The 25974-nt window shown below is 40.3% G+C and overlaps 1 protein-coding gene and 2 pseudogenes across 1 annotated transcript in view; all 3 read left to right on the top strand.

Moving 5' to 3' along the window:
* The window catches only part of LOC105478581 (acyl-CoA binding domain containing 3), a 46434-nt gene extending 20896 nt beyond the window's left edge, over positions 1 to 25538 (top strand). The window contains exons 2-8 of the mRNA XM_011736041.2: positions 2035 to 2176; positions 3084 to 3224; positions 6288 to 6446; positions 10031 to 10205; positions 15162 to 15348; positions 17388 to 17672; positions 23667 to 25538. Coding sequence (XP_011734343.1) covers positions 2035 to 2176; positions 3084 to 3224; positions 6288 to 6446; positions 10031 to 10205; positions 15162 to 15348; positions 17388 to 17672; positions 23667 to 23878 — 1301 coding nt within the window. The 3' untranslated portion in view covers positions 23879 to 25538. The remainder of the gene's footprint in view (positions 1 to 2034; positions 2177 to 3083; positions 3225 to 6287; positions 6447 to 10030; positions 10206 to 15161; positions 15349 to 17387; positions 17673 to 23666) is intronic.
* LOC112426127 (probable ribosome biogenesis protein RLP24 pseudogene) lies at positions 7863 to 10017 on the top strand (annotated as a pseudogene).
* LOC112426120 (uncharacterized) lies at positions 23881 to 25538 on the top strand (annotated as a pseudogene).
* Positions 25539 to 25974: the final 436 nt, after the last annotated feature.

Here is a 25974-nt window from a genome sequence, read left to right as displayed (position 1 = left end):
TACAGGCGCCCGCCACCTCGCCTGGCTAGTTTTTTGTATTTTTTTTTAGTAGAGACGGGGTTTCACCGTGTTAGCCAGGATGGTCTCGATCTCCTGACCTCGTGATCCGCCCGTCTCGGCCTCCCAAAGTGCTGGGATTACAGGCTTGAGCCACCGCGCCCGGCCGATCATACGGCTTTTAAATGTTGGTAGCAGTTAGTCTTTATAGGTCAAACTTGTCGCACTCTTCATTGCCTATATGGAAACTTACCAGAGTCAATCAGATGAAGGGAAGAAAAGCATTAATAGTTTTTAATAATAATAATCCTGTTTGCCAGGCACGGTGACTCATGCCTGTAATCCCAGCACTTTGGGAGGCTGAGATGGGCAGATCACGAGGTCAGGAGATCGAGACCATCCTGGCTAACACGGTGAAACCCCATCTCTACTAAAAATACAAAAATTAGCCAGGCGTAGTGGCGGGCGCCTGTAGTCCCAGCTACTCGGGAGGCTGAGGCAGGAGAATGGCGTGAACCCAGGAGGTGGAGCTTGCAGTGAGCCGAGATCGTGCCACTGCACTCCAGCCTGGGCGACTGAGCAAGACTCCGTCTCAAAAAAAAAAAAAATAATAATAATAATCCTATTGCCTCTGAAGTAGCAACCTCTGAAGTGTAACCCTCTCTTTATTGATGAATAAACTGAGAGGTTGAATGGTCACATAGCTAGGAAGTGTCTCAGATGAGATTTAAACCCAGGCCATCCAATTCCAAAGCCTTTTCCACCACGTTGTACTGCCTCAGTGGGATGGATACATTTTTGAATACAGCCTTTCAAAGTGTATGTAATCTCTTATGCATGATCGTGTTAAAAGGGACTAATATAAAATTATTTTAAGTGTTTCTTTTCTCTTTTGGCTAAAAATTATTTTTAAAAGCTATTTTAAAAACCGATTGTTGGCCTGGACATGGTGCCTCACACCTGTAATCCCAGCACTTTGGGAGGCTGAGGCAGGAGGATTGCTTGAGCCCAGGGTTCAAGACCAGTCTGGGCAACATTGTAAGACATTGTCTCTGCAAAAAATAAAAAATTAACCAGATGTAGTGGCACGTGCCTGTAGTCCCAGCTTCTCAGGAGGCTGAGGCAGAAGGATTGCTTAAGCCTGGGAGATGCTGACTGCAGCTTGACAGATGGGTTTTTCTGTAGTAGCTTTAGCGTGAATATTGATAGTTGGCTTATTTTTACAACATAATTCAGGATAGGCATGGTGGTTCACACTTGTAATGCCGTCTCTTTGGGGGACTGAGGCGGGAGAATCACTTGAGCTCAGGAGTTTGAGACCAGCCTGGGCAACATAGTGAGACCTTGTCTCTACAAAAATAAAAACATTTTCCAGGGATGATGGCACATGCTCCACCTGTAGTCCCAGGTAGTTGGGTAGCTGAGGTGGGAGGATCACTTAAGCTCAGCAGGTTGAGGCTGCAGTGAGCTGTGATCATGCCACTGCATTCCAGCCTGGGCAATAGAGTGAGACCTTGTCTCAAAAAAAAAAAAGCAAAAAAAAAAAAAAACCATCATACAGGATTTCTGTCTTAGGTTCTGTTATTCATAAAATGTAGTAATTGGGCTGGGCTCAATTACTATGCTGGCTCAAATCCCAGCACTTTTGAAAAAGAGGCTGAGACGAGAGGCTTGCTTGAACCCAAGAGTTCGAGACCAGCCTGGGCAGCCCCCGTCTCTGCAAAAAGACATGTTTGGTGGCACGCACGTATAGTCCAGCTACTTGGGGGGCTGAGGTGGGAGGATCATTTGAGTCCAGGAGGTCAAGGCTGCAGTGAGCCGTCATCACACCATTGCACTCCAGCCTGGACAACAGAGTAAGACTATGTCTAAAAATAAAAACATTTTAAAAAAGTAATTGAAATAAAAATTTCACTATAATAGTGTTTGTGTCTATTACAGGCAGTTTGTGACATACTTTGTAGTAAAACTTTAGTATATAATGCTGAAAATCATGTATTTTGCCAGTGCTAATTGTTTTCTTTGTGTTTCTTACAGAAAAAGATGGCAAAGCATTTCATTCAACTTATGAAGAAAAATTGAAGCTTGTGGCACTGCATAAGCAGGTTCTTATGGGCCCATATAATCCAGACACTTGTCCTGAGGTTGGATTCTTTGATGTGCTGGGGAATGACAGGAGGTAACAGTGTTTTTCTGTGTAGTGAATTTAATGAGAATGATGTTGGCAAAGGGTACAATGTGTATTGGTTAAGACGTGAATAGCTGGCTCATTAGCTTAAAATAAGAACTTAACATTTTTTCTTGTAGCTTCTGGAGTCTTCAGATATTTATCTGTTTTTAGTTTAGAGATGTTTATGGCTAAATATTGTGGAAGAACTGTATTCATCTGATTATTAACATAAGACAAGTAGAGGTTCATTTGGTTCTTCCCAAATAATATTAAAAGTAGCCGTTTAAAATACATAGTAATTGATTGCGTTATTGAGGCATAAAAAAATTGTGACAAAAAAAATACATTGAGTATTTTTGTTTAATTAAGGTTCAAATATTATATAAGAAAAGTAGGCCGGGTGCAGCAGTTCACGCCTGTAATCCCGGCACTTTGGGAGTCCAAGGTGGGTGGACCATTTGAGGTCAGGAGTTCAAGACCAGCCTGGCCAACATAAAACCTCATCTCTACTAAAAATAAAAAAATTAGCCAGCGGTAGTAGTGCACGCCTGTAATTCCAGCTACTTGGGAGACTGAAGCAGGAGAATCGCTTGAGCCTGGGAGGCAGAGGTTTTGGTGAGCCAAGATCACGCCATTGCATTCCAGTCTGGGCAACAAAGTGAGATCCTGTCTCAAAAAAAAAAATTGATACCCTTTTGCTGTATGGGAATCATCAGCAATGCAGTTGTTTGGATTGTATGTGGCATATCTAGTAAATCAATACATACTTGTTAAAACTTGAAGTTTTGAGCCTTTTGCTTACAGTAGAATCATTCTTCATTTTAGTTACAATTGAGAATTATTCATATTTAGTTTAAATTTAAAAGTTCTCTTTCTACTAAGAAGGGGAGGTAACTTTTCTTGTTATTCCTTACAGGAGAGAATGGGCAGCCTTGGGAAACATGTCTAAAGAGGATGCCATGGTGGAGTTTGTCAAGCTCTTAAATAGGTGTTGCCATCTCTTTTCAACGTACGTTGCGTCCCACAAAATAGAGAAGGAAGAGCAAGAAAAAAAAAGGTGAAGTTTGAGGGCATGGAATACTTTACTGCTGCACAGCCCAGTGTACTGATGCTTTTGTTTTATGGAGTGTCTGTTCTAGTTCTAGATCAGGTGTTTTGCTTTCCTTGGATCCCCATTTCTTGTGGCAATTGTTCAAACTTCCTGATGTGAGCAGGTATTTATATTATGAGTTTTGTGGGGAGGGAGAACTGCTTCCTACTGGCTGTGCCTTAAAAGAAACCTCCCATCCATCATGGCCTTCCTTTTGTTTTATTACAGTAAGTTTCTGAATAAGCCCCACCATAAACTCAACCACTCCCTCCTCCCTATCCTCTGGTCTTACATACCCTTTGCTGCAGTCTCCCTTGAGCTTCTAGAATACTCATGCTCCATTTCATTGTTTGCAACTATGCTACCTTATATAGACATTCATGTTGGCTTTGGCGTCCAGCTGGCTTATTGATTATTTTCACGTTTTGGAGGAGGAGCTACTAAATGTGCTGTTTATGTTTATGGGATTCCCCGTTGTAGTTGTGAATTAGAATTATAGTTACACCTTATTTATCTAGTAGCTATATTTTCAACAGTTTTGACTACCTAAAATTTTAAGTGATGAAAATGATGCTACAAAACCAATTTTTCTTCAGGTTATGTTACACTTTTTTTTTTTAGACGGAGTCTTGCTCCGTTGCTGTTGCTCAGGCTGGAGTGCAGTGAAATGATCCTCTGCCTCCTGGGTTCAAGCAGTTCTCCTGCCTCAGCCTCTCGAGTAGCTGGGATTACAGGTGCCTGCCACCAACCCAGCTAATTTTTGTGTTTTTAGTAGAGATGAGGTTTCACTATGTTGGCCAGGCTGGTCTCAAACTCCTGACCTCAGGTGATCCACTGCCTCAGCCTCCCAAAGTGCTGGGATTACAGGCGTGAGCCATGTTGCCCAACAGATGTTATTCTTTAAAAACAATTGATTCTCTGGTTTCCTGCCTTAACCTGGATTAAAAATAACAGATTAGAAGAGAAAATAGCTTGATAATGAGGGACATAATAGAAAGCATGAAAAATAGACATGAGAATTATAAAAGCATGGCATTCAGGGGTCATATAATATGAAGGTAAACTCCATTACAATAGTATGATGTACAGTTTTTATGTTTATAGCTGTAACCCCTGAGTCATCAAGAGATGGAACATTAGTTATGATTTATTCCTGTTTAAGATAATAGGAAATGGCTTAATTACATTTTCAGAAGATATTTATCCAAAGAAAGTTTTTTTTTAATCTAAAAGAAAGGTTTTGGTTCTTAGGAGAATAGAATGAGATTTCTTTAACTGGAAAATTGATTTATGTCCTATAGTCCTTTGTGTAGTGATGTTGGATCAATCAGGTATCGCTATGATGTCTGTAGAATAAGTATCTATTGCTTTTTAAGTTCTTATTTTAATGATATATATGCATATTTCTCTTAAGCATTGTCAAAAGTTACTACTCAACATATAGAGCTGCATTTTCTTTTTAAAAATATACTTTTGTCATGGGATAAAGTCCATATAGAATTATTTTAAAGTGTTGAAGAGTAGATTTCACCTGTCCTGAAGCTTAAGCTCTGGCTTGTGAACCTTCTTGCCCTGTACCAGTTGTGACACATTAAAAGTAGGTCATGGCTGGGTGCAGTGGCTCACGCCTGTGGTGGCTCACATCTGTAATCTCAGCACTTTGGGAGGCCAATGCGGGCAGATCACTTGAGTCCAAGAGTTCAGGACCAGCCTGGGCCACATGGCGAAACCCCATCTCTACAAAAAAAACATAAAAATTAGCCGAGTGTGGTTGCAGGTTCCTATAGTTCCAGCTACTCAGGAGGCTAAGGTGGGAGGATCGTTTGAGCCTGGGAGGCAGAGGTTGCAGTGAGCCAGGAACGTGCCTGTGCACTCCAGTCTGGGTGACAGAGTAAGACCCTGTCTCAGAAAAAAAAAAAAGTAGGTCATGTTATTGTTTTATTTTGAGCCTTGGCTGTGGCTCAGGTAGTTGTTAATCACTTATAGGAGTTAGAGGGGAGAAAGGTGAGGTAGCCCAGACAATTCTCGTGGTAGAAACAAGAAATGGTGTTTTATCTGATACTCCTTAGAAATCTTCCCTTTCATCCTGTCTGCAGCCTCCCTGGACACCATACCAGTCTCAGACCCTGAAGATGTCCCTTCCTAGCACAATAGGATCTGTTCTTTTTGGAAGGGTCTTGTGGGATGGGTGAAAGCTGGGCAAGGGCCGCACTGAGAGGTTAGCCATTCTTTTTTAAATTAAAAGCTTAAAAAAATTTTAATTTCAGAAATAATACACAAATATATTCAATATAAAGATTTTCATTTATGGCAGTATGTGAAACACAAACTGAAAAAAATCTTTTTCCCACATTTTTTTTTATTCCACTCTCCTTTGTGTAGATAATAACTGATAAATTTAGGGTATATCCTTCCAGATCTTTTCCTTTGTATTCACCTTTTTTTTTTTTTCATTAAGCAAATGTATTAAATGTCTTTACATATTAGGCATGTATTTCTATCCTTTGGCTCTGCGGTGTTTCAGGGTGGATTTTTTACTTCTATACACATTTGTCGAGTGCTTGTTTTTTCTAGCACTGTGCTAAGCCCTGAGGATGTAGTGGTGTGAGATAGGCAGTCTCTTTCCCTATGAAGCATCTACTTTAATGGGTAAGGCAGATCTATTGCTAAATGTATCACACAAATTTAATTACAATGACAGCAGGTATTATGAAGGAAAAGCTTTTAGTGCTGTGAGCCTGTATTAGAGGGGATCCTTCAGGGTATGGGAATATTATAATGATTTAAGTAGTGTCTTATGTTGGACACATTTCTGTTGCTGTGCAGCAGGAATTATTCTTGATGTGATTTGTATATTGTGAGATTGATTCCCTATAAGTTTCTGCTAGTAAAGTGTGTGTATTTTAAATTTTGATATATATATCCACATTGTTCTCTAAAAAGGTCATGTCAGTTTTCACTGGGAACTAAAGTTTTATATTTAAAAAGGATTCAATGTATAGTGTTCATTCTCTATCTTTTGCTTTGTAGGAAGGAGGAAGAGGAGCGAAGGCGGCGTGAAGAGGAAGAAAGAGAACGTCTGCAACAGGAGGAAGAGAAACGTAGGAGAGAAGAAGAGGAAAGGCTTCGACGGGAGGAAGAAGAAAGGAGACGGATAGAAGAAGAGAGGCTTCGGTTGGAGCAGCAAAAGTAAGCTTATTATATGGCTTATGTTTTAAAATAAGAAATGGAAAAAAAAAAAAAGAATAAAAATAAGAAATGAGCAGGCTGGGCGTGGTGGCTCACGCCTGTAATCCTAGCACTTTGGGAGGCGGAGGCGGGCAGATCACCTGAAGTTGGGAGATGGAGACCATCCTGGCTAACACGGTGAAACCCTGTCTCCATTAAAAATACAAAAAATACAAAAAATTAGCCAGGCACGGTGGCACATGCCTGTAATCCCAGCTACTCGGGAGGCTGAGGCAGGAGAATCGCTTGAACCCAGGAGGCGGAGGTTGCAGTGAGCCAAGATCGTGCCATTGTACTCCAGCCTGGGCAACAAGAGCAAAACTACGTCTCAAAAAAAAAGAAAAAAGGAATGTGTTAGAAGGTTTTGGGGTTCACTTGCAGAACCTAGAGATTGGAAGCAGGAACTGAGGTTGCTTGGTTGTGCTGTTTCTTGTCTCTGCTTCTCTCAGCTTATGTCTCTGCTTCATTCTTGCTCTCTGCAAGATGTCACTGTCTGCTTTGGCATATGCAAGTCTATCCCAGAATTTATTTGGTCCATGTTTCCATGCATCTGACAGAGACTGGCTGGAATCTGTGAGACCCAGTTGCAACTTCTCAGGACAGAGAATCTTCTTGGCCCAGTCTATGTCAGATATCCATTTATGGTCCTTAGTACAAGATTTGGTGGCTGCAACTATTGCTTACTCAGTAAGGGCTTTGAGACACAGGGACTGACGGTTCTTCAAGAGGGAACTGTGGGTACAAAGAGGCAGTGATTTAACACCCATAGAGCACTGTGGGAAGTAAGTCTGAGGTTGTAGGGGTGGCATGGCTTATAGGTTAAACCAGAGAAGTTGAGAGTCCATTGATTTCTTCTCATTATTTCTGGGTAGTTCCTCAGAAAAAGATTTAGTGCTAGCCTCAAACTCACCCAGGGCCTCATTCAACTTTGGAGAAAGACTATGAATGCAGTTCTTTTTGCGGGGAGGTTGTCCTAGGTGGATCCAGTGTTGTGCTGTGTGCAGGAGTTTGTGAGGCTTTGCTTTGTTATCTATTAATAGATGGCTGTGAGGTCTCTGTTAAGTTGGTCACATAAGTGGTTGCTGGCCGTGGTGGCTCATGCCTGTAATCCCAGCACTTTGGGAGGCCGAGGTGGGCAGATCACTTGAGGTCAGGGGTTTGAAACCAGCCTGGCCAACATGGTGAAACCATCTCTGCTAAAAATATAGATTAGCCAGGCATGGTGGCAGGTGCCTGTAATCCCAGCTACTTGGGAGGCTGAGGCAGGAGAATCGCTTGAACCGGGGGGGTGGAGGTTGCAGTGAGCTGAGATCACACCACTGCACTCCAGCATGGGTGACAGAGTGAAACTCCGTCTCAAGAAAAAAAAAAAAGGACTTCCTCTCAAGCTTGGCATTTGTTTGGTGGGGTCCCACGCAGGTTCAACAAGCATATTGAGAAGTGTTATTTCTGTTCGGGGCCCATCTACCCTGGACACGGCATGATGTTCGTCCGCAACGATTGCAAGGTGTTCAGATTTTGCAAATCTAAATGTCATAAAAACTTTAAAAAGAAGCGAAATCCTTGCAAAGTTAGGTGGACCAAAGCATTCCGGAAAGCAGCTGGCAAAGAGCTTACAGTGGATAATTCATTTGAATTTGGAAAACGTAGAAATGAACCTATCAAATACCAGCAAGAGCTATGGAATAAGACTATTGATGCAATGAAGAGAGTTGAAGAGATCAAACAGAAACGCCAAGCTAAATTTATAATGAACAGATTGAAGAAAAATAAAGAGCTACAGAAAGTTCAGGATATTAAAGAAGTCAAGCAAAACATCCATCTTATCTGAGCCCTTCTTGCAGGCAAAGGGAAGCAGTTGGAAGAGAAAATGGTACAGCAGTTACAAGAGGATGTGGACATGGAAAGATGCTCCTTAAAAATCTCTGTAACCATTTCTTTTGTGTACATTTGAAAATGCCCTTTGGATACTTGGAACTGCTAAATTATTTTATTTTTTACATAAGGTCACTTAAATGAAAAGCGATTAAAATACATCTTTCCTGCATTGCCATCTACTTAACATCAGATATTACGGATGTTAGATTGCATCTCAGTGTTAAATCTTCACTGATAGATGTACTTAAGTAAATCATGAAAATTCTCCTTGTAACTATAGAAGTGAATTGTGGATGTAAAATGGTTATGCCATTTGGATAATGGCACTAGGCAGCATTTGTATAGTAACTAATGGCAAAAATTCATGGCTAGTGATGTATAAAATAAAATATTCTTTGCAGTAAAATATTTCCTTTATTAATGTTATAGAAGGGAGGGATACAAAAAGAAACTAACAGTTTGTATGGCAGTGTCAGATATTATTTTAATTTTATTATTTCCTGTTTTGGTTTATTTGCATCTTAGAAGAGCATAATGACATTGTTTGATGCAGCCTAAATTATGCTGGACTGTTTTGACCTGGTTTAACCCTTCTGATAGGTAGTTGTGGATGTTGGGGATGAGAACTGAATAATCTTTGCCTGGGGTGACACTACACTATAGAATTTCCACTTTGGAGAATATTCAGTTCTAACTTGTGATTCCTGGTAGAACAAACTTTATTTTTCTAGCCCAGCAATGATCTAGAAGCAGAGGAATCCCAGCACCTTTGAAAAGTTATTATGTGGTTGTCTTTTAAAAAGCTCCTGTTTTTGGAAAGTAGAATTTGTGGGTACAACATATGTTCATTATTTGTACATAAAATAAAACCATTTAAAAAGTAAAAAAAAGAAAAAAGCAGCAACAGCATGTGGTTTATCTGTAAAAGAATATGAGTGTCTCTAAACTAAGCATGCCAAGATATTTTCAGTATTTCCTTTATTAAGACAGGCTTTAAATTAAATGCTGTGGACCCTCAATTTTTCACTGGCCTTATTTATACTTACCAGGGCCACCTGTAACATCTTCCAGCTATTCTTCAGCCTCTTAACTGTTTTTTATGTATTTAGGTAGAGAAGCCATAACCAACAGTTAAATACCTCATCTATGTCAGAGATGACAATCCATCATCTTACAGCATCATGGTTAATTAGTATAGCTCTAGAGCCAAACTGCCTGGATTTACATTAGCTAGCAGTATAGTCTTGGGCAAGTAAATGAAGTCCTGGATTTGCATCTGCTAGCAGTATAGTCTTGGGCAAGTAACTGAACCCTCTGTCATAGGGTTGTTGTGAGGACTAAATGGGTTAGTATGTGTACTTTCAACCCTGCATGGCACGTAGTAAGGGCACAATAAGTGTTAGTAATTATGATGGTGGTAATGATGATGATCATATGCTTATCTTCCATCCCAAATTTTCCTGGAAAATCCTAAGTACAAAATTAGAGGCCAGGCTTATTTTCTTAAATCTTTCTTCTGGACCCAGAACACATACTAATTGGTATACATTAGTAGCTTAGTTGTTTTTAAGAGTTACAAACTATGAAAGTAAGTAATAAGGACATTTTATTTTGTCATGAACAATCTCCTATAGCCAGACTAGTATATATATTTTTAATGTTTTTAGGCAGCAGATAATGGCAGCTTTAAACTCCCAGACTGCCGTGCAGTTCCAGCAGTATGCAGCCCAACAGTATCCAGGGAACTACGAACAGCAGCAAATTCTCATCCGCCAGTTGCAGGAGCAACACTATCAGCAGTATATGCAGCAGTTGTATCAAGTCCAACTTGCACAGCAACAGGTATGATAGACAACCCTAGACTTCAGCCTTAGAGAGAGTTTTTAGTTTCATTGGAACCCAAGTTCTTTTTTAACAGTCGCAGATGAATTTTGCATTAGTTAGCCTCTAAGGTGTAAAGTAACTTTTGGGTGATCTTTTAGGCAGACTTGAGAATTGCACAGGCAATTGTGAGAGAAAATATGTGTTTTCAAAGCAACTGATGATGCTATATTGTTATAAGGATATTTGGGAGTGGTATGGGTTGAGTGTCTTTACTGTGAGTCTGGCATAGACCCTAATGGTGGTTCTGGAACATGAGGACCTGAGTAAGTAGCCTTAGTTCAGAGATGTCCTTCAGGCAGTGCACTGTCAGAGGCTCGGACAGCCTCCAGTGGGAGGACTCCCCTGCCCTAAGACCATGGAATGGTTCTGCAGAGCTAGCTTGGGTCCATTTGACTTTGTGTTAGGCACCATAGTTAGGCAGTGCTCATGACAGCACATTACTATTCCTCCTCCAACTGCCTGCCCCCAAATATTTTGCTTCCACCTAGGAGAGGTTGCTTTAGGTGAAAGAACATGGGACTGGGAGTCTGATAACATTTGAATTCTCTTCGGGCTTTGACGTTACCTTGTTTGATCTCAGACAAGTTATGACTGCTCTGATTGTTCTGCGCTTTCTTTCAGTCCGTAACAATAGGATATAAAATCAAAGCACTTGTCCTGTTAACCTCACAGGACTATCAGAGGAGTCAAATGAGAAGAGTTACCATTTTTGTACTTGTGGAAGACACTTAATTTTACATTCATTTTTTACATCTTGTGCAGGCATAAAATACCTCCTTAGACTTAACCTAGCTTAGTTTAACTTACTTAATTTTCACTTACAAAGCAGTTACCACCTGTCAGAAAATCTGAGGGAAGAAAAGTGTTACATTATAGTTGCTCAACATTTCTTTTTTTTTTTTTTTTTTTTTTTTTTGAGACGGAGTCTCGCTCTGTCGCCCAGGCTGGAGTGCAGTGGCCGGATCTCAGCTCACTGCAAGCTCCGCCTCCCGGGTTTACGCCAATCTCCTGCCTTAGCCTCCCGAGTAGCTGGGACTACAGGCGCCCGCCACCTTGCCCGGCTAGTTTTTTTGTATTTTTTTTTTTTTTTTTTTTTTTGAGACGGAGTCTCGCTCTGTCGCCCAGGCTGGAGTGCAGTGGCGCGATCTCAGCTCACTGCAAGCTCCGCCTCCGCCTCCCGAGTAGCTGGGACTACAGGCGCTGCCACCACGCCCGGCTAGTTTTTTGTATTTTTAGTAGAGACGGGGTTTCACCGTGTTAGCCAGGATGGTCTCGATCTCCTGACCTCGTGATCCGCCCGCCTCGGCCTCCCAAAGTGCTGGGATTACAGGCGTGAGCCACCGCGCCCGGCCGTTTTTTTGTATTTTTTAGTAGAGACGGGGTTTCACCGTATTAGCCAGGATAGTCTCGATCTCCTGACCTCGTGATCAGCCCGTCTCGGCCTCCCAAAGTGCTGGGATTACAGGCTTGAGCCACTGGCCCCGGCCGCTCAGCATTTCTTATTGCATGAAGTAATCTTTGTCGTTTTTGCCAGACTCTTTAAATTCCTTGAAAATGTGTATTCTTACCTAAACAGCGTTTTCTCCTGAGTCTTTAGCATCAGAAGTTAAAAAGCACTGCAAGTTTTTTGTAATCCTGAAGAGGAGGAAAAGATGCCAAACCAGAGTTTATTCAAGATAATAAGTGGTATTTTTGAGAGATTTATTCTCTCTCCTCTGAAGCCTGTTTCTACTTTAGTTTCACTTTTCCTCCTGCTTTGATAGGCAGTGAGATCATTTTTAATAGCACATACACTTTGCTCTGTCCTGTTTATAGGTTGCTATCACTTAATGAGAAGAAAGTCAAGTAGGACAAAACCACAAATCTTTGAAATGAAACTAGAAAGCCATAATAGAGGCTGGGCATAGTGGCTCATGCCTTTAATCCCAGCACTTGGGGAGGCCAAGGCCAAAATGGTTGCTTGAGGCCGGGAGTTTCAGACCAGCCTGGGCAACACTGGGAGACCCCATCTCTTAAAAAAAGAAAAAAAAATCAGCTGGGCATGGCGGTGCATGCCTCTAGTCCCAGTTACTTGGGTGACTGAGGCGGGAGGATCACTTGAGCTCAGGAGTTTGAGGCTGTAGTGAACTGTGATGGCACCACTACATTCCAGCCTGGGTGACAAAGCGAGACCCTGTCTTGGAAAAAAAAAAAAAAAAGCCATAGGCCAGGTGTGGTAGCTCACACCTGTAATCCCAGCCCTTTGGGAGGCTGAAGTGGGTGGATCACTTGAGGTTGGGAGTTCGAGACCAGCCTGACCAATATGGAGAAACCCCGTCTCTATTAAAAATACAAAATTAGCCGGGCATGGTGGTATATGTCTGTAATCCCAGCTACTCAGGAGGCTGAGGCAGGAGAATCACTTGAACCTAGGAGGCGGAGGTTTCAGTGAGCCAAGATTGTACCATTGCACTCCAGCCTGGGCAACAAGAGTGAAACTCCATCTCAAAAAAAAAAAAAAAAAAAGCCATATTTGAGATTAGAGTGATCAAACTCAGTTTATCAAATTGATTGGTTGCTTCTGAGAAGAGAAAAGGAAAGGGACTGGGGAAGGAACAAAGGGAACTTTACTCCTATAAAATATTAATTTTTATATAAATAGCAAAATGAATACATTTGTTAATTTTGGGGTGTAGATACATTTGTGGGTGTTTGTTACATTGCTTTTATACCTTTCTGTGCTTTTTTGAACTTCCTAAAAACAGGAAAGAGTATGTAAATATATCAGTACAATCTATTACATGTAGTACAATAGACTCATGGTCAGGGGATCCCAGAGAAAATTGTTTTTCTGCTAGAGCCTTTCAAGAAAGGATTAGTGGAGATGAGGGACCATTTGAGCTGGGCCTATTGATCATCAAAAATGCTCTTTTGCTTTCCTGTCATGCAGTGAATGCTCTGAGTGTGCTGACTTGTTTTGATTTTAGGTACTTTTTCTGGAAGGCCAGTATCCCCTCTAGAATACTGATGTGGAAATTACTGAAAATCCAGACCTTGGAAGAAGATATCTTAAAATCTTAAGCGTGTTATTAACCTATATTAAAAGCAAAGAGAGGCATTGCTTTTCATTTAAGTAATTGACTTGTAAATGATACATTCAATGAAATGTGTTTAGAGATGTGCCAAAATTTATCATTATCCCTACCCCATGGGATCATAAAGACTTTTTCCGTGTGTGTGTGTGTGTGTATTTTTTTTCCTGCAGTGAACATATGCTTACTTGCTTGCTTGTGACAGTGTTTTAGTTTAAAACATTGCTTACATGCCCAAATGCTCATCAACAGTATAATGGATAGATTTTATCTTTTCATGATGGAATAACTTAATAGTAATGCAAACAACGAAATACGATTACTTGTGACCCTATAGATGTAGCTTATAAAAGTAATGTTGAGTGAAGCCAGACATAAAAAAGAACGTATACTATACAACCCATTTCTATAAAGTTTTAAAATAGGCAAAGCAAATCTATAGTGTTATAAGTCAGAATAGTTGTTACCCTTCAGGGCAGGTGCCCAGAAAGGGGTACCAGGGAATATTCTGGATGCAGATACTGTCTTGATCTGAGTATTAGTTACATGGATGTGTTTGATTTATGAAGATTGATCAAGCTGTGTAATTTATCATTTGTACACTTTTCTACATGTATGTTGTAATTCAATTTCTAGTTCCCCACCAAAATTACCTAAGTAATACTAAGATATTTGAAGTAGTATCTGTCCATATTGATTTAGAAGAGGAATGTCCCAAAATAGTCCTTTGGATTTAAGATGTTTTTACTGCCATTTTGACTCAGAGGACATTTTGATTTTGTATTTATGAATACACGTTTCAATCATAACTATGTAAACAGTGACAGATTTTCATTGAGAAAATATTTTTACCTCAAATTGCATCCTGTAAGCCTGTTTAATTCTTAGGTCAGCATTTCACAACACGATCAACACGATTAACAATTTTCAGTTTCATTGTGATCATAATTTTTCCCTGAAGTTTTAATTTATTGATTTTTTGGGGTCAATTATGTTAGAATAGTTGTCCATATTTGATTTTTTTTATCACTTTGGGGGCCCATACCAGATTTTACCAATTATAGCTTCTGCCTTTGTGAATTTTCTTCTGTGACTATTTCTACCAAGTTTAATTTTTCTAATTCAAATTTTGTGTAAAGTTTATCAAGATTTTTTTCTTCCATCAATTTTAAGAGCACGAGTTACTGTGTTCAGTTTTTGCCTTTAGTAGTTTTATTTTGGGTTATTTCTTTCTTTTTTTTTTTTTTTTTGGAGACGGAGTTTCGCTCTTGTTGCCCAGATTGGAATGTAATGGCACAGTCTCAGCTCACTGCAACCTCCGCCTCCCCGGTTCAAGCGATTCTCCTGCCTCAGCCTCCCAAGTAGCTGGGCTTAGAGGCATGCACCGCCATGCCCAGCTAATTTTGTATTTTTAGTAGAGACAGGGTTTCACCATGTTGGTCAGGCTGGTCTTGAGCTCCTGACCTCAAGTGATCCACCCACCTGGGCCTCCTAAAGTGCTGGAATTATAGTTGTGAGCCACTTCGAATGGCCTTACTTACTTCAATTTTTCCTGGTTAGTTTTTATAGTGATTCTCAGATCACAGAAATTTGAGCCTTAGTTTTAGGTTTTTGTCTACATTAATTTTTTATTATTGATTTTTTATTATTTTTAGCTGTCAGTTTGATATTGTACTACTAATATTCATTATAGACAGGATAAAAACTGATAAAAAATTGTTAATAATTTCTTGAGCATAGCACTTTGGTAGGGCAAAAGCATGGTATCAGATGTACTCCAGGGCAGGTGTCCTATTTGCTAGCCTTCCTGGTCAGTGTGTCTTCACTTTCTCTTGATTTGTAGGCAGCATTACAGAAACAACAGGAAGTAGTAGTGGCTGGGTCTTCCTTGCCTACATCATCAAAAGTAAATGCAACTGTACCAAGTGATGTGATGTCAGTTAATGGACAGGCCAAAACACACGCTGACAGCTCCGAAAAAGAACTGGAACCAGAAGCTGCAGAAGAAGCCCTGGAGAATGGACCAAAAGGTAGGTTTTGCATATGTTTGTCCGGATGTCATAATTCCAAATCTGTGAAAGGCAAAAGTCAAGAAGTCAGGTTATAATTAGCTTTTGAGAACAATTACATCTTTGTGAGAGTTGAACCTTTTTTTTACTCTTTTTAGTCTGAATCTGATGCTCAGGTGACTCATAGACCAGTGTAGAAGAGCAAATCAGATGTCTTTGGACACTTTTAAGACAAAAGTTATGTTTTGTCTTATTTTATATATATATAAAAATTATCTATTGCTGCATAACAAATTACAGGCTGGGCGCAGTGATTCATACCTGTAATCCCAGCACTCTGGGAGGCTGAGGCGGGAAGATACTTGAGCCTAAGAGTTTGAGGCTGCAGTGAAGTATGATTGCACCTGCCTGGGTGACAAAGCAAGACTCTCAAAAAAAACCAAAAACAAATTACACCTAAATTTAGTAGCTTGAAATAACAATAAACATTTATTACTTTCTTGCACAGCTTCAGTGGGTCAGGATTTCAGGAGCAGTTTAGCTGAATGGCTCTGACTTAGGCTCCCTCATGAGATTGCAGTAAAGGTGTTGGTGCCGAGACTAGAAGATCTGCTTCCAAAATGGTTCCCTCACATGACTGGCTTTTGGCCAGAAGCTCAGTTACTGGCCCCATGAAGCTTCTCCATAGGGCTTCTTGAGGGTCCTCAAAACAGTTACTGGCTTCCGCTAGAGCACATGATCTAAAAGAGAATAGGGCAGAAGTGGCAGTGTCTTTTATGCCTTGACTTTGGAACTTCTCACCATCATCTGTTGGTCGCACATACCAATCCTAATATATTATGGGTGGTGACCTCACAAGTGCATGAAGACCCAGAGGCGAGGATCCCTGGGGACCATCTTGGAGGCTGGCTACCATATAAATATATATATTTTTGAGACTAACTTATGTTGCCTAGAAAATAACTGCATTTTCAAAGCTCTACTAACTTTCCATGGGCAGCTCATTTGTTCATTCAGCAATTAGTTGAAGGTTTCCTGAGTGCTAGGAGTACAGTGGTGAGGCAAAATAACACACAGAGAATGTAGATTGTAGCTGTGGTAAGTACGGTGATGGAGAGAGAGGTACATTATCTTTGAGAGAATGTAAAACAGGAAAGTGTGACCTAGTCAGAGAGGCCACCAGAGGCTTCCCAGAGGAAGGGACATTGACCTAAGATATCTGAAGCAAGAAGAATTAACTAAGTAAGGAGGAAGAGGAGAGCATTTCAGTGACAGTGGTCACGGATGGTGGTATGGTTCATAAGAAATTTGGTTTCAGAGATCTTCTTGTCTGTTTAGAACAAGTAATAATTGCTTCAGAAAAGGCTTTGAAATCCCTTGGTTTACTGCCCCCGTGCCTTTTTTTTCTTATCAGGGGATTATACTAGCGTTTTCAAATGAGAGAAAATATTTCAAAAGCTCTGTGACTAACTTTGAAAAACTTACTGCATAGTCAAGTACGTATAGATACTGCTCAGTAACAAGACTTCACCCCTTTTTCTTAATCCCTAGTGGTTCTAATCCTGTCTGAGTTTTTGTTTCTTTGAGCTCCTTTAGAATAGCCCCTAGAACTTTGGGATAGTTGGAGGTGAAGAATTTTTCAGCAGACAGGCTGAAGTCAAAGTCCAGCTTTCTTTGTTCACATCTACAAGAGTAATTTATTCCTAAAGCCAGAATCTCTCTTCCTTGCTAGAATATTTCCCTCACTCCAGCTGGGGCCTTCCCAGGGTCATTCTTGAATCCCCATAGAGGGAGTGTTGAAAAAAATTCGTTTCTAAGACTGTGGGCTGCCATTGTTACTTGAAGAAGTGTGATGACCTCTGAGTGCCTGCAACATTGTTAAACATAGTAATCTGGAGAGACTCCCATAGGGAGGCTTTTTTATTCCTCCTCCTTGATCTAAGCTAGACCATATTGTACTTGGTGCCTGAGTACAACTGATCAGGTAGTCCTATGAAAATGTGGCTACCTGCAGGGTGAAGGCTCTTTTTCTTTAGCGTTTTAATTCCTGTTGCCTTTAGAATCTCTTCCAGTAATAGCAGCTCCATCCATGTGGACACGACCTCAGATCAAAGACTTCAAAGAGAAGATTCAGCAGGATGCAGATTCCGTGATTACGGTGGGCCGAGGAGAAGTGGTCACTGTTCGAGTACCCACCCATGAAGAAGGATCATATCTCTTTTGGGAATTTGCTACAGACAATTATGACATTGGGTTTGGGGTGTATTTTGAATGGACAGACTCTCCAAACACTGCTGTCAGCGTGCATGTCAGTGAGTCCAGCGATGACGACGAGGAGGAAGAAGGTAGAACCTTGGTCCATATTCAGTAGCTGCTGGGTTGTATGTTGGCAGAAATGGTACATGGTTCAGGTGTCACCCAGCCTTATGCTTCCTGATTAACACTTCATGGTTAGGGAACACTTTCTTCATTAGTGGGACCTTGGGCTGAAAAGGTTGTGAGGCCAGGCTCCTGTAGGGGATTGGGGCCTGAACCTGAATTTTTCAGAATGCCAGAATCTATTTGGCAATTCGCTATTTTACTCCTTTCTGAATACTGTTTTACTTCTAACCTTGTGTGTTGAAAAACCAAATATGCAAGATCACTTTTTAAAAATTTAAAAAAATTTTTCTTTTTTTTTTGAGACGGAGTCTCACTCTGTCGCCCAGGCTGGAGTGTGGTGGCGTGATCTCTGCTCACTGCAATCTCTGCCTCTTAGGTTCAAGCGATTCTCCTGCCTCAGCCTCCTGAGTAGCTGAGATTACAGGCACACACCACTATGCCTGGCTAATTTTTTGTATTTTTAGTAGAGACGAGGTTTCACCGTGTTGGTCAGGCTGGTCTCGAACTCCTGACCTTGTGCTCCACCCACCTTGGCCTCCCAAAGTTCTGGGATTACAGGCATGAGCCACCACGCCTGGCCCACTTTGAAAAATTTTCAAGGAGCAAGTAAGAATTCCTGTCAACCCTGGCATTTACTTAAATGTATATCGTTGATATTAGCTTTTAAGGTCATTATTCTAAGATTCTTTATGTAAATACAGAAACTCACCAGAACATTCCACTTAAAAAAAAATTTCAATTATTTTTCCATTTGGAAATCCCTATTTTGCTAGAGTGGAATTTTTTACTTCCTCTGAAAATAGAAGTAATAAGTAGACAATAAGTTTCTGTCTAATAAGTAGACAGAAACATATACAGCAGGTGTGCTATAACATTTCTTGAAATTAAGTTTAATATTCAATTTAACAGTTAATATTTAATTTAATGCTAATCAAAAGATAATCCAAATATAATTCTGTACCATTACCTACATGAACCATCAGAGTATCCCAGAAGTTTCAGTACATCTTGCAGATTGACTTATTGTCTGAATAAGTAGACAAAATTGGGTGTTTTAGAGGACAGTCTAAAGGACAATCTAAAATATCTTGGTCTAAGAAATAGGTTTTTGAGAAGATGTATTTTTGTTACCCAGGGAAAGTTAGAATGTAGGGTTTGTTTATGTACACTTAATAAGCACTTATTTGTTGACTTGATTCAAAGTGATGTGGAATGTGTGCTCTGTGAGAATGGAAAAGCACCACGTCTCAGTTCTTCCGGAATAACTGACCATTTACAAGGTGGCTTGTAAATAGACTGCTTGTTCTTGAAGAGGGTTGGCATTGTTGCTTTACAGATTACAGTGGGATAAAGTTAAAAAGATATTGTTGGAAGTACATGGAATAAGCCTGAAAGTTCTATCAACTTGTGAAATACAGAGTTGTCCAATCATGTTACCATACCATGCAACACCCTGGGGCCTCTGGGGCTATCTACAGAAACATACATAGCAGGTGTGCCATAACATTTCTTGAAATTAAGTTTAATATTCAGTTTAATAGTTAATATTTAATTTAATGCTAATCAAAAGATAATCCAAAGATAATTCTGTACCATTATCTACATGAATCATCAGAGTATCCCAGAAGTTTCAGTACATCTTGCAGATTGACTCTTACCCCAGAAGCAGATTTAAAATCCTTCATTATACCACAGGTCCAGATTCTAGCTGGTAAATATGGAAGCATGAGCTGCTTTGTCTTACATGGCATTTTGTTTTCATCAGTCTTTATTCCTGAGTACCACAAGCAAGGTAAAACATTGCCCATAAATAATACTGACTGAGACAGAAAGAAAAAATAAAAGATTGAAAAAGCCTGGCCGGGCGCGGTGGCTCACGCCTGTAATCCCAGCACTTTGGGAGGCCGAGGCGGGCGGATCACAAGGTCAGGAGATCGAGACCACGGTGAAACCCCGTCTCTACTAAAAATACAAAAAAATTAGCCGGGCGCGGTTGTGGGCGCCTGTAGTCCCAGCTACTCGGGAGGCTGAGGCAGGAGAATGGCGTGAACCCGGGAGGCGGAGCTTGCAGTGAGCCGAGATCGCGCCACTGCACTCCAGCCTGGGCCACAGAGCCAGACTCCGTCTCAAAAAAAAAAAAAAAAAGAAAAAAAAAAAAGAAAAAGCCTGGGCCGGGTCCAGTGGCTCATGCCTGTAATCCCAACACTTTGGGAGGCCAAGGTGGGCGGATCACAAGGTCAGGAGTTCAAGACCAGTCTGGCCAACATGGTGAAGCCCCGTCACTACTAAAAATATAAAAATTAGCTGAACTTGGTGGCGGGTGCCTGTAATCCCAGCTACTCGGGAGGCTGAGGCAGGAAAATCACTTGAACCTGGGAGGTGGAGGTTGCAGTGAGCCGAGATCACACCACTGAACTCCAGCCTAGATGACAGAACGAGACTCCGTCTCAAAAAAAAAAAAAAGAAAAAGCCTGTCTGGGCATGGTGGTTCACAACTGTAATCTCAGCTTTTGGGGAGGCCAAGTAAGGAAGATCTCTTGAGGCCAGAAGTTTAAGACCAGCCTGGGCAAACCGTTTTGTAGAGTGACACCCCATCCGTCCAAAAAAAAATTTTTTTTTAGTTAGCTGGGTGTGATGGCATGTACCTGTAGTCCCAGGTACATGGGAGGCTGAGGCAAGAGGATCGCTTGAGCTCAGGAGTTCGAGGCTGTAGTGAGCTATATGATCACGCCACTGCATTCCAGCCCGAGCGATAGAGCTAGGCCCTCCCTCTAAACAACAACAACAAAAAAAAAAACAGATGAAAAAAAACAAGAAGCGGTTAGAGAGCGGGACTGTAGCAGATTGGCCAGGGGCCACTACTGTTTTCTCGTGATCTTCAGCAATGTCAGAACCTGTTCTGTCCTTTCTGTTGCATCACAGGGACTCATTAAAGTCAGACTCTGCAGATGTCTGGGAAGGAAAGTTTTTGTATGTGTACAAATTACTGTACTTACAAAGAGCTGTGTGAGGCCAGGCACGGCGGCCCCTGCCTATAATCTCAGCACTTTGGGAGGCCAAAGCAGGTGGATTGCTTGAGCTCAGGAGTTCAAGACCAGCCTGGACAACATGGTGAAACCCTGTCTCTAGCAAAAATACAAAAAACTAGCTGGGCATGGTGGTGTGCACCTATAGTCCCAGCTACTTGGGTGGCTGAGGTGGGAGGATTGCTTGAGCCCAGGAGGTAGAGGTTGCAGTGAGCTGAGATTAAGTCAGTTCACTCCAGCCTGGGCCACAGAGCCTGACCCCATCTCAAAAAAAAAAAGATGGCCGGGCATGGTGGCTCACACCTGTAATCCCAGCACTTTGGGAGCCTGAGGCAGGTGGATCACCTGAGGTCAGGAGTTCAAGACCAGCCTAGCCAACATGGTGAAACCCCATCTCTACTAAAAGTACAAAAATTAGCTGGGCATGGTGACGTGCACCTGTAATCCCAGCTACTTGGGAGGCTGAGGCAGGAGAATCGCTTGAACTCGGGAGGTAGAGGTTGCAGTGAGCTGAGATCATGCCATTGCACTCCAGCCTGGGCAACAGAGCCAGACTGCATCTCAAAAAAAAAACGAAAGAGCTTTGTGAATAAGAATTCTCTGTTCAGAAATTGGTTGAGGTAATGTGTTTCTCCTGACTTGCCTATGAACCCTCAGCTGTTGATAGTTTTGGGGTTATATTGGTGTTGGGAAGATCACTGGTGAAAATGGCAGGGGTTCATTTCTAGAAATGAGAACCTTGATATCCTTGATCTTAGCTCTAATGTGTCCCTCAAATGAAAGATAGCATTACCTGTACTTGTGCCATTCCTAATCATAAAATGATTTGCACTAAAACATTTTAGCCTCACAGCAGTGAAGCTTTATCACTCCTAAGAATTGTTCATTAAGTGAGTGTAACTTTATCCCATTTAAAGATTAGCTCACAAACTGTATTTGTCCATATGCCTTAGAAACTACTGTCCTACCGTATCTTGTATTTCTTATGGTAGAAGAGTCTGGGTTTTTTGTTTTTTGGTTTGGTTTTTCTCCCTTAGATCTTGAAAGGTAGACAGAGGAGTTTGCTTTCTTTGAAGAAGCATGGATGGTAACACATCCTCCTGTTTTAATTCTCCACTTTATTGTTTACAGGTCCTAAACCTTTGCTTAAACTCATAAAAGATGCCTTTTCATCTATCCCAGTAATCTTTAGTTTTATAGATTTTGAACAAAATTTGAGTATTGAATCAATGGACCACTCTGTTTCTTGAATGTCAACAATAGTGTACATTTTGGATGGTTCTGTATTTCTCATTTGCATGTGAAGCATGCTTAATTATAGGTATTTCTGTGGTACAGTAAATCTGATTTTGACCTACATTTATTAGAGTGCCATCTGCTTTTTTAAAATAAACGTTCAATTTTAGAATAGTTTTAGATTTACAGAAAAGTTGCAAAGATAGTTCAAAGAGTACCCATATACCCTGTACCAAGTTCCCTCTGTTGTTAGCATCTTACATTGTACTGGGATGCACTCATCACAGCTAATGAAACAGTATTGATCATTGATTCATTAATTAACTAGAGTCCATATTTATTCAGATGTTTTTAGTTTTTACCTAATGTTCCAGGATCATTCCAGGATGCCACATTATAGTGAGTCATCATATCTCCTTAATCTGCTCTAGACGGTGAGAATTTCTCAGACTTACCTTGTTTTAATTTCCTGATAGGGGCCATTGACAAGCATCACTCAGTTAATTTGTGTTGCCAGAATTCACTCTGCCATGTTATAAACCTGAAAATCCATTCCTGTAGTCCCAGTCTCTTAAAAAAAAAAAAAACCATAAACCTGAAAGTCTTGTCTTCTATAGTGAATACTCCCTTGACCTCTTTTCTTTGAGCCAGTTTGTATTAAATATGTTAAACTGAGACTTCAAAGCTGGTTCATAATTTTCTCATTCCTGTAGGTTTCTAGAGGTATTTTTTTTCCGAACCTCATAGCATTACAGTTCAGAAAACTATTAACCGGGGGCAAACCTATAATCAGAGCTCGTTTTTTTTTTTGCCACTTAGATCATCTCTGGGTTAAATTGGCCTAGTGAAAATAATTGAATTTTCAGAGTATCTCTGAATGCCTGTCTCTCTTCTATGGTTTTTTCATTTTATTCCTTCTATTTAAGTTATACAAAAAGCAATAGTCCTCACAAATCATCTTCCATCCTTCTAAAATGGGGAGGAATCATATTGTTCAGAAAGAGGATGATGAGAGCAACATTTTCTTGTTACTCAGATGAGTGAAAGTCCAGGGGATGAATTAGGAATTGAATGGCTATGGAAAGGGGAAAATGGGACCTAGAAATAGGAATGGTAGTAAGCACAGAAAGAGAGAGGATGCTGACCACTGCTACCACTAGATATTCATCACTGGGCTCCCAGGGCTCAGAACAGGGTTTGGTATATAGCACATACTCAGGTATTTGAATGAGTGAGTGAATGAATGAATGAACTAATAAATGCTCACATGCACATAACTTGTTCAATGGTTCAACAGAATTCCCAACAAGAGCAGTTTCTCAAAGAAAGGATAGGCTGGGCGTGGTGGCTCACGCCTGTAATCCCAGCACTTTGGGAGGCCGAGGAGGTGGATCCACAGGGTCAGGAGGTCGAGACAATCCTGGCCAACATGATGAAACCCCATCTCTACTAAAAATACAAAAATGATCTGGGTGTGGTTGCGCACGCCTGTAATCCCAGCTACTTGGGAAGCTGAGGCAGGAGAATCGCTTGAACCCAGGAGGCCGAGGTTGCAGTGAGCTGAGATCACGCCCCTGCGCTCCATGCTGGGTGACAGAGTGAGACTCTGTCTCCAAAAAAAAAGATAGATTTTAATTGCTTGATGCAAGTGTGGTTTTCCTGAATCTGTTCATTGACTTGTCTCTGTTCTTACAGAAAACATCAGTAGTGAAGAGAAAGCCAAAAAGAATGCCAACAAGCCTCTGCTGGATGAGATTGTGCCTGTGTACCGACGGGACTGTCATGAGGAGGTGTATGCTGGCAGCCACCAATATCCAGGGAGAGGAGTCTATCTCCTCAAGTTTGACAACTCCTACTCTTTGTGGAGGTCAAAATCAGTCTACTACAGAGTCTATTATACTAGATAAAAATGTTGTTACAAAGTCTGGAGTCTAGGGTTGGGCAGAAGATGGCATTTAATTTGGAAATTTCTTTTTACTTTTGTGGAGCATTAGAGTCAGGGTTTACCTTATTGATATTGGTCTGATGGTTTGTGAACTCTTGCTGAGAATCAAAATTTCCTTGAGACTCTTTAGCATTCATACTTTGGGGTTAAAGGAGATTCCTCAGACTCATCCAGCCCTTGGGTGCTGACCATCAGAGTCACTAGTGGATGCTGAAGTTACATGAGCTACATGTTAAATAGTTAAAGTCTCCAAAATAAAACACCCCAACGTTGACCTTCCCCAGCTGATGGTTAGCCCCTTGCTGCCTGCTCCATGTGTCTTATGAGAGCCCATAGTTACAGTGACCTCTAATTTGAAATCCTTAAGTTAATAAGTCTGTATCAGGTGCAGCTGGCTTTGATTAAAGGTCATTTTTAAAACTTAAAAACTCAAGACCTCACAGATTATAATAGAAAAAGAAATGGCCTCAGTTTGATCTTGTTTGGAATGACCCAGATTGTTTCTGCTTTAGGTGCAGCTGTTTAGTTCAGAGTTATATTACAGAGAATTATTTTCTGAGATAATCTTAAACTAGAATGTTCAAAACTAATTGATAATTGAAGTATCAAGATACATAGAACACCTCAGAGATTTTTCTTCAGGAACTTCCACAAACTTTGAATCTTTGTATCTTTATTTAGTATTCATACTACTAGTAGCAAAATACAAGTTTTTTGTTTTGTTTTGATTTGGCTTCATAGAGTATCTCAAATTGAAAGAAACTTTCTGCACAAAGAATACAATTAGGGATTTTGTAAACTCAAATTGGCACCTACTGAATTAAAATACATAAAATCATTTAAATATAATTCAGCATATGGGAGGTAACATTGCACTAATATGGAAATCACTGCCAGAGACAGTCTATTTTCTTTTAATTTGTTACTACTTAGTCACAAATCCTATGTTATTCCAGTTTGGAATTACTTATTAAGGAGAATTAGAAATACATATGCCCATGCTTAAATTTTATAGCTTTAATTTGTATTATTTCTTTATTGGCGGGAAGAGGTACATCTTTGTTTTCCTTACTGAAAACAAATATGGATTAATTGCCTCAAATTTGTATAAGTGATTGGCTAGTGATTCTTGTTTTCAGAAGGGAGAGTGGTGTAGATAGAAAATGACAAAGATGGCAATATACACTTAATGTTGTTACATGTTGTTACTGAAATACTTAGATTTTTAAAATTTCAAATCCTAAATCACTTCTTGTAGGAGGGTTTTCATTAACTAGCTGCAATATATACAGTTCACTACATAGGGGTTGTTTGAGTTTTTTGTGTGCTGTATTTCTTTCTGTTTTTTAATACCTGGTTTTGTACATATCTAACTCTGTTGTCTTTTGGTTGTTCAGAAACTGGATTATTTTTTTCTTAGGCAGTGCTTAATTTGTGTTTTTTAATTTTGATTCAGAAGTAGTCCCAGCTCATAGGTGTTCATACTGTTACATCCAGAACATTTGTCAGGCTGTCAGCTCTCATGTACATACGGTATAGAAACCATGGAGTTAGGCACTTCCTGGATTTTTTTTTATGAGAAAATACTGTATTTAAAATGTAAAATAAACTTTTAAAAAGCAGGCACTAATATATATTTCTTCCAGCCTTTGATTACAAATTTGTCCTTGCACATGTTAAGATGAACTATCTCCTAAAAATATGATTGTTCTTGGGAGCAGTGTATGTTACTTTACATAGCAGCGGTTCCTGTCATGTGTTCATGTCAGAATATTTTTGGTTTTAAACTTTTTTATTGCCTTTGGCTGTTGATTAGTACAGTACAAGTGCGATTTCAGAAAGATCTTGAAAGTAATATATTTAATCAATTAAAATGTTTATCTGTAACTTGTTGATGTTTCATTAATATAGTTACTCTCTGAAGCATTAGTTCAGTATTTCAACATTCAGGTAGGAGAAAAAGAAATGTTTCAAATATCTTTTTTTTAAAGGCTGTGGTTGAAAAACAACTCTTTCTGGCCCATTATTTAGTTTTACTATTAATTACCTTACTGAGTT

The sequence above is a fragment of the Macaca nemestrina genome, chromosome 1 (genome assembly GCF_043159975.1).
Source record: "Macaca nemestrina isolate mMacNem1 chromosome 1, mMacNem.hap1, whole genome shotgun sequence".
NCBI lineage: Eukaryota > Metazoa > Chordata > Mammalia > Primates > Cercopithecidae > Macaca > Macaca nemestrina.
The sequence above is the reverse complement of the archived record's forward strand: the minus strand, read 5'-3'. Positions and strand labels throughout refer to the sequence as shown.